At 40.4% G+C, this 9,746-nt stretch overlaps 1 protein-coding gene across 3 annotated transcripts in view; it reads right to left on the bottom strand.

Annotated features, from left to right (window-relative positions):
• Window positions 1-1,881: 1,881 nt before the first annotated feature.
• The window catches only part of LOC139749517 (angiotensin-converting enzyme-like), a 61,152-nt gene continuing 53,287 nt past the window's right edge, over window positions 1,882-9,746 (bottom strand). For all 3 annotated transcript variants that reach the window (XR_011712985.1, XM_071663472.1, XM_071663474.1), the window contains one exon: window positions 1,882-9,646. Coding sequence is in view for 2 of the 3 variants with exons in the window: in XM_071663472.1 (XP_071519573.1) it covers window positions 9,570-9,646 (77 nt within the window). In the remaining variant the exon portion in view is untranslated. The remainder of the gene's footprint in view (window positions 9,647-9,746) is intronic.

Below are 9,746 nucleotides of genomic sequence, written 5' to 3'. Positions count from 1 at the left end.
TCCCCCACTCCCCTTACTTCCATTGTTCTCACCTTTTTCCATTCTGTACACAGTCTCTCCTGGTACTTCCCCACACAGGTCTCCTTCCCAAGCTCACTTACTCTCACCACCTTCTTCACCCCAACATTCACTCCTCTTTTCTGAAAACCCATACTAATCTTCACCTTAGCCTCCACAAGATAATGATCAGACATCCCTCCAGTTGCACCTCTCAGCACATTAACATCCAAAAGTCTCTCTTTCGCACGCCTGTCAATTAACACGTAATCCAATAACGCTCTCTGGCCATCTCTCCTACTTACATAAGTATACTTATGTATATCTCGCTTTTTAAACCAGGTATTCCCAATCATCAGTCCTTTTTCAGCACATAAATCTACAAGCTCTTCACCATTTCCATTTACAACACCCACACATGCAAATATTCATACCTATACATCTCAATGTACACATATGTATACACACACAGACACATACATATATACCCATGCACACAATTCACAGTATCTGCCTTTATTCATTCCCATCACCACCTCGCCACACATGGAATACCATCCCCCTCCCCCCTCATGTGTGCGAGGTAGCGCCAGGAAAAGACAACAGAGGCCCCATTCGTTCACACTCAGTCTCTAGCTGTCATGGAATAATGCCCAAAACCACAGCTCCCTTTCCACATCCAGGCCCCACACAACTTTCCATGGTTTACCCCAGACGCTTCACATGCCTTGATTCAATCCACTGACAGCACGTCAATCCCGGTATACCACATCGATCTAATTCACTCTTTTCCTTGTCCGCCTTTCACCCTCCTGCATGTTCAGGCCCCGATCACTCAAAATCTTTTTCACTCCATCTTTCCACCTCCAATTTGGTCTCCCACTTCTCGTTCCCTCCACCTCCGACACATATATCCTCTTGGTCAATCTTTCCTCACTCATTCTCTCCATGTGCCCAAACCATTTCAAAACACCCTCTTCTGCTCTCTCAACCACGCTCTTTTTATTTCCACACATCTCTCTTACCCTTACATTACTTACTCGATCAAACCATCTCACACCACACATTGTCCTCAAACATCTAATTTCCAGCACATCCACCCTCCTGCGCACAACTCTATCCATAGCCCACGCCTCGCAACCATACAACATTGTTGGAACCACTATTCCTTCAAACATACCCATTTTTGCTTTCCGAGATAATGTTCTCGACTTCCACACATTCTTCAAGGCTCCCAGGATTTTCGCCCCCTCCCCCACCCTATGATTCACTTCCGCTTCCATGGTTCCATCCGCTGCCAGATCCACTCCCAGATATCTAAAACACTGTACTTCCTCCAGTTTTTCTCCATTCAAACTTACCTCCCAATTGACTTGACCCTCAACCCTACTGTACCTAATAACCTTGCTCTTATTCACATTTACTCTTAACTTTCTTCTTTCACACACTTTACCAAACTCAGTCACCAGCTTCTGCAGTTTCTCACATGAATCAGCCACCAGCGCTGTATCATCAGCGAACAACAACTTACTCACTTCCCAAGCTCTCTCATCCACAACAGACTTCATACTTGCCCCTCTTTCCAAAACTCTTGCATTCACCTCCCTAACAACCCCATCCATAAACAAATTAAACAACCATGGAGACATCACACACCCCTGCCGCAAACCTACATTCACTGAGAACCAATCACTTTCCTCTCTTCCTACACGTACACATGCCTTACATCCTCGATAAAAACTTTTCACTGCTTCTAACAACTTGCCTCCCACACCATATATTCTTAATACCTTCCACAGAGCATCTCTATCAACTCTATCATATGCCTTCTCCAGATCCATAAATGCTACATACAAATCCATTTGCTTTTCTAAGTATTTCTCACATACATTCTTCAAAGCAAACACCTGATCCACACATCCTCTACCACTTCTGAAACCACACTGCTCTTCCCCAATCTGATGCTCTGTACATGCCTTCACCCTCTCAATCAATACCCTCCCATATAATTTACCGGGAATACTCAACAAACTTATACCTCTGTAATTTGAGCACTCACTCTTATCCCCTTTGCCTTTGTACAATGGCACTATGCATGCATTCCGCTAATCCTCAGGCACCTCACCATGAGTCATACATACATTAAATAACCTTACCAACCAGTCAACAATACAGTCACCCCCTTTTTTAATAAATTCCACTGCAATACCATCCAAACCTGCTGCCTTGCCGGCTTTCATCTTCCGCAAAGCTTTTACTACCTCTTCTCTGTTTACCAAATCATTTTCCCCAACCCTCTCACTTTGCACACCACCTCGACCAAGACACCCTATATCTGCCACTCTATCATCAAACACATTCAACAAACCTTCAAAATACTCACTCCATCTCCTTCTCACATCACCACTACTTGTTATCACCTCCCCATTTGCGCCCTTCACTGAAGTTCCCATTTGCTCCCTTGTCTTACGCACTTTATTTACCTCCTTCCAGAACATCTTTTTATTCTCCCTAAAATTTAATGATACTCTCTCACCCCAACTCTCATTTGCCCTCTTTTTCACCTCTTGCATCTTTCTCTTGACCTCCTGTCTCTTTCTTTTATACATCTCCCACTCAATTGCATTTTTTCCCTGCTAAAAATTGTCCAAATGCCTCTCTCTTCTCTTTCACTAATGATCTTACTTCTTCATCCCACCACTCACTACCCTTTCTAATCAACCCACCTCCCACGCTTCTCATGCCACAAGCATCTTTTGCGCAATCCATCATTGATTCCCTAAATACATCCCATTCCTCCCCCACTCCCCTTACTTCCATTGTTCTCACCTTTTTCCATTCTGTACTCAGTCTCTCCAGGTACTTCCTCACACAAGTCTCCTTCCCAAGCTCACTTACTCTCACCACACTCTTCACCCCAACATTCACTCTTCTTTTCTGAAAACCCATACAAATCTTCACCTTAGCCTCCACAAGATAATGATCAGACATCCCTCCAGTTGCACCTCTCAGCACATTTACATCCAAAAGTCTCTCTTTCACGCGCCTGTCAATTAACACGTAATCCAATAACGCTCTCTGGCCATCTCTCCTACTTACATACGTATACTTATGTATATCTCGCTTTTTAAACCAGGTATTCCCAATCACCAGTCCTTTTTCAGCACATAAATCTACAAGCTCTTCACCATTTCGATTTACAACACTGAACACCCCATGTATACCAATTATTCCCTCAACTGCCACATTACTCATCTTTGCATTCAAATCACCCATCACTATAACCCAGTCTTGTGCATCAAAACCACTAACACACTCATTCAGCTGCTCCCAAAACACTTGCCTCTCATGATCTTTCTTCTCATGCCCAGGTGCATATGCACCAATAATCACCCATTTCTCTCCATCAACTTTCAGTTTTACCCATATTAATCAAGAAATTACTTTCTTACATTCTATCACATACTCCCACAACTCCTGTTTCAGGAGTCCTGCTACTCCTTCCCTTGCTCTTGTCCTCTCACTAACCCCTGATTTTACTACCAAGACATTCCCAAACCACTCTTCCCCTTTACCCTTGAGCTTCGTTTCACTCAGAGCCAAAACATCCAGATTCCTTTCCTCAAACATACTACCTATCTCTCCTTTTTTCACATCTTGGTTACATCCACACACATTTAAACACCCCAACCTGAGTCTACGAGGAGGATGAGCACTCCCCGCGTGACTCCTTCTGTTTCCCATTTTTTAGAAAGTTAAAAAATACAAGGAGGGGAGGATTTCTGGCCCCCTGCTCCCGTCCCCTCTAGTCGCCTTCTACGACACGTGTGTATATATATATATATATATATATTTTTTTTTTTCTTTTAAACTATTCGCCATTTCCCGCGTTAGCGAGGTAGCATTAAGAACAGAGGACTGGGCCTTTGAGGGAATACCCTCACCTGGCCCCCTTCTCTGTTCCGTCTTTTGGAAAATTAAAAAAAAAACGAGAGGGGAGGATTTCCAGCCCCCCGCTCCCACCCCTTTTAGTCGCCTTCTACGACACGCAGGGAATACGTGGGAAGTATTCTTAATCCCCTATACACACACATACACATATACACACATACACAAATATATATATATACATATGAAAAATGTAAGAAATAATTTAGAAAACTGAAACTTCTAGCTTGAAATGAAATGAAAAATGAATGTCACATAATGGTTCAACCTCTGGCTATGGAAAAGGGAAATGTATAATTTATTTACACAAACGTCAATAGTAGTTTTCATCAATTTAACCACTGTATCATACTGCCTGGTCCACTTCTCTTATCATGAAACAGGAATATTGGCTTATGATGTTTCTCAATTGTCTTCATTACACAAAGTACAACCATATCTTGGATACATGAGGGTAGGTAGTTGGTCATCCGCCATAATAAAGCCTTGACAGACCAAAAATTTATATATATATATATATATATATATGTATATACATGTGTATGTGGGTGGGTGGGGCCATTCTTTCGTCTGTTTCCTTGCGCTACCTCACTAACACAGGAGACAGCGACTGAGCAAAATAAAATAAATAATAAATAAATAAATAAATAAATATATATATATACACATTAGTTTTACAAATCAGTCATACTTAATGGTCCTCAAAATGTCTTTACACTCTAAAGTTTCTATGATATGATGGTGTTGCTAACTAAATGAAGAAAAATTCCATTGTGATATTAAAGGAAAACACTATAAATCATAAAAATCATATTTGCATAATAATTAAAAATATACTAAAACCATACATGGAATCAGGGCTTTAAAGTTCAAAAACAATAATCAAACTTCCTGAAAACAGGAATACCATTCAAGAAACATACAAGTGGAATATAATAATATAGATAAATAATATTTACGAAACATACTATAAAAGGAACTACAGAAGAAAAGGCATTCATAAAGATCTTGTACCCTAAGGGAGAAAGAATTCTGCCTGTGTTCCCTGTGTGTCATAGGTGACTAAGAGAGGCCAGTATGGGGGTCTGGAACCCCAACCTTGAAATTCAATTTCTAAAAGAAGGAACAGAAGGTGCTAAGTGAGGAATGCTTATCATCCTTGAAGGCTCATGATAGAGTGTCTAAATGCGTGGATGTAACTAAGATGAGAAGGAAGGAGAGACAGGTTGCATATTTAAGGAAAGAAACCTGAATGCTCTGGTTTTGAGTAAAACAAAGCTCATGAGTAAAGGTAAAGAATGTTTTGGGAATGTCTTAGGGGTAAAATTATGAGCTGGTGTAAGGTCAAGAGCTAAGGAATGGATAGCAATCCTGTTCAAACAGGAGCTGTGGGAATGTGATAGTGTAAGGAAAAGAGCTCCAGACAGTTGCAGGTAAAAATGAAAGTGGTTTGAAAGAGATGGGTGAATATTAGAGCTATGCACCTGACCATGAGAAGGAGAGTGATGAAAGGCAAGTGTTTTGGGAGCAGCTGAGTGATTATGTCAGCAGTTTTGATGCTAGAGATCGGGTATTAGTGACTGATGATATAAATGCAAGAGTGAATAATGAGACAGCTGAGGGTATAACAGGGAGACATGGGGTATTCAGTGAGGTGAACAGTTTGTGGAGTTGTATTTTGAAAAGGACTGGTGACTAGGAATACCTGGTTTTAAATGGGGGACATAAATAAGTATATGTGGGTGAATAGAAAAGATGGTAAAATAGCATTACAGATTTATATACAAATTGAAGGTGTGCAAAAGAGAAACCCTTAGATGTGAATGTAATGAGAGAGGCAGCTGGGCAGGATATCTGACCAGAACCTGGAGGAATTGGTGAAAGTGTGTAGGGGTCTTCAGAAAAGAGGAAACAATACAATGAAAAGAGAGTGATGAAAGTAAGAGAGCTTGGAAAACAGATGTGAGAAGAAATACCATGAGAGACTGGGAGTAGTAAGGCAAAAGTTAAAACAAATGAAGCAAGGGGAGATGGTGAAGAATGGGAGATGCTCAAGGAAGCAGTGCTGGCATATGTATGGGAAGTATATGACATGTGGAAGGTGGAAGGTGGGCACAGGAAAAAAGGTAGTGAGTAGAGGGATGATGAAGTAAAGTTGCTAGTGAAAGAGAAAAGAGGGGTGTATAGGCAGTACCTACAGGGAAGGAGTGCAAATGATTGAGAGATGTACAAGAGAAAGTAGCAGAAGGTCAAGAGGAAGGTGCAGGGATCAAAAAGGAGGCAAACGAGAGTTAGGGTGAACAATTTTCAGTAAACTTCAGGGAGAATAAAATGTTGTGCAAGGAGGTTAATTGTGCGAGAAAAATAAACCAAATGGGAACATCAGTGAAAGGGATGAATGGAGTAGTGGTAGTAGGTAATAATAAGGTGAAAAGGAGGTGGAGTGGGTATTATGAAGGACTGTTGAATCTGTTTAATGACAGATTGATAGATGAGGGGTGTTGGATCTGGGAGGCATGAGAAATGAGTCACGGAAAATGGTTTGGTGAAGACAGAAGAGGCAGTGGAATCCCTGTGTAAGATGAAATGTGGCACGGTGGCTTGAGTATATGTTATTGCATTTCAATATATCATGAAAGGGCTGAAAGTGTTGCTGACTGGCTAGTTAGGATTTTCAATGCCTATAGGCTTGATGAATGAATGTATAGTGCCACTGTATAAAGGCAAGGGGGACAAAGGATGGTGTTCGAACAACATAGGTATAAGTTTGAGTGTACCCGGTAAGCTGTAAGCTGAGAGTGGTGATTGAGAAGGTGAAGCCAAATATAGAGCATTAGATTGGGGATGAACAATGTGGTTTCGAGTGGGGCAGATAATGTATGGATCACGTGTTTGCTTTAAAGAATCTGTGCAAAAAATACTTAGGAGAAACAAAGGGCTACGCATGTGGCATTAATGGATCTTGAGAAAGCATATGACAGGGTTGATGAAATGCTTTGTGGAAGGTCTTACAAATATATGGTGTGGGAGGAAAGCTACAAGAAGCAGTAAAAACTTTTTATCAAGAGTGCAAGGCATCCATATGAGTAGGAAGACATGAGAGTGAGTGGTTCAAGGTGAATGCTGGTCTATGGCAGGGGTGAAAGATGTCACCATGGCTGTTTAATTCGTTTATGGATGGGGTGGTGAGGAAGGAAATGCAAGGGTCTTGGAGAGAGGGGCAAGTATAAAATCTGTTGAGGGTATGGGGGCATGAGAAGTGAATCACTGGTGGCAGATTCAAGTGGGAAACTGCATAAGTTGGAGACTGAGTTTAGAAGAGTGTGTGAAAGGAAGTAGTTGAGAGTAATTTTGATTAAAGCAAGGTTATTGGGTTTAGAAGGGCAGAGGGACAGGTTAAATGAAGTGTAAGTTTGAACTGTGAAAATTTGGAAGAAGTGAGGTATTTTAGATACCTGGGAGTGAACATGGCAGGAAATGGAACCATGGAGGCAGAAGTGGATCATAGGGTGGGCAAGGGTGCACTCTTGGAACACTGAGGAATATGTGGAAAAAGAGATTGTTATCTGAAAGGGTGAAAATAGGTATGTTTGAAAGTATAGTAATTTCACTGATACTGTAAGGATGCAAGGCATTAGGTATAGATGAGGATGTGCTGGAAATCAAATGTATGAGGACAATACATGGTCTGACGTGGTTTAAGTAAGTATTAAAGATTTAAGAGAGAGGTGTGGTAATAAGAGTGTGGTTGAGATAGCTGAAGAGGGTGTGTTGAAATGGTTTTGAAATATAGAGAGAATAAAAGAGGATATATATATATATATATGTCAGAAGTGGAAGACCAAATTAGAGATGGAGGGATGGAGTGAAAATTTTTTTGAGAGGTTGTGGCCTGAACATGCAGGAGGGTGACAGGCGTGTATGGGTTAGAGTGAAATGAAACAATGTGGTATACAGGGGGGGAAACATGCTGTCAACACTCTGAGTGAGGGCATGTGAAGTAGCTGGTGGAAACTAGAGAAAGGTCTGTGGGCCCTGGTTGTGTACAGGAGGCTGTGGTTTTAGTGCATTGCACATGAAAGCTAGGGAAGGGATGTTAGTGAATGTGGCCTTTCTTCATCTGTTCCCAGTGCTACCACACAAAACTGGGTAATGGCACACAAGTATAAAAGAAAAAAGTAAAATAAGTAGCCATAAAAAGCTTTCTTTTGTACATTAGATTTATACAATGCTATAAAGATACTCCATGAAATTTCAAGCAGAAATAACATACATACAATACTGTATCATTTATATACATATGAAAACTAAAACAGTTATCAGCTGAAACTCTTAAATGCATATAAAATATATATTTTCATTACAAAAGATTCCACCTTAAAAAAATACAAGCACTACCCTCTCCCTGTTGTAGTCCCAGTTCCAGTAATGAGTGTAGTAGTAGCAGAGGTAAAAGCAGTAAATGCAGCGGTAATAGCAATAGCTGTAGCAACTGTGTTAGTAGTAACAGTCCTAGCAGTAGTGTTAATGACAGCTGTAGTGATAACAGCAGTAGCAGTGAATGCTGCAGTGATAACAGCAGTCATAATGATGTTCTAATGTTGACAGTAGTACCAGTTACAGCTGTGATGACAGCAGTAGCAGTAATAACTGATTAGCAGTAGTAATAACTGATTGGCTGTAGTAATAATTGTAACAGACAAGAGTAATTTTAGTGTTGCAGTAGTGACAGTAGAAGCCAGTACTAACAAAGCTAAGGTAGAGAAAGTAGTAATGCAAATAATAAAGAGAGAGATACATGCAGGAGACATGCAAGAAAGCTGCTACCACAACAAATGAGAAATAAGAGATAAAAGAGAGAAAAGGGTGTTTGTCCTCTGCAGCAGATGAGATGCAGGTGAGAGACAATTGAAAAGTCTATTATCACTTACAACAGATGGTGAGAGATAGGTAAGAAACAGGCAGGTTTAAGGAATAACATAATCATTAGGAGGTGAGAGGGCTAACGTCACTGTCAACAGACAGATACAAGTAAAATGAGACTGAAATGTGACACAGGTGATGTGGCTAAAAGGCACAGTTGGGAGAAATTGAGAAAAGTGTGGGATAGGTGGAAGAATTAATACCAATTGCAGATATGGTGATATCCATGTGATATATGCCGATAAGATGTAGGTGAAAGTGCTCCCATCTACAGAACTGGAGACACACGTGATAAAGTTCACATCACCACAAGATGAAACACAAGCAAAAGACAAAAGAAAGTGCTACCACTACCAGAAGACTGTGAGAAGTAAGTGAGAGACTGATGAGAGAGTTGCAATCACCAGTACAGTGAGATACAATGAAAAGGTTAAGAGCACCAACAAAAGTTAGAAAGAGGTTACAAGCACATGAGATATTGTATGCTAAGAGAGGCGAAGGGATTTCCACCTACTGCAAATGAGACAAGGGTGACAGATAAGTATAAAAACCTTTTACAAACATGAAGATAAGACAAAATGAGACAGGTGAGTTTTACCATCACATGCATGTGGTGAGATATATATAGTAGACAGAGGGAATAAACTATAATAATTCTGCACAATATGAAAAATAAAAGATACACATCTGGTTGAATTACATTACCAGTAGTAAATGATATACATAGCTATCATTATACAAACGAATGATCCATGAGCTGTTGATGATCCATTGTCTCCTGAGAAAATAAAATGTTGAGTTAGTCTCATTAAATAACATGGCTAATAAGGAATGTTTTGTTGACACATAAGACTTGAAAATCTTATCTAAATGTTAAA

Source organism: Panulirus ornatus, chromosome 7 (assembly GCF_036320965.1).
Source record: "Panulirus ornatus isolate Po-2019 chromosome 7, ASM3632096v1, whole genome shotgun sequence".
NCBI classification, from domain to species: Eukaryota; Metazoa; Arthropoda; class Malacostraca; order Decapoda; family Palinuridae; genus Panulirus; species Panulirus ornatus.
Note: the sequence above shows the minus strand (reverse complement) of the source record. Positions and strands in the feature narration are given on the sequence as shown.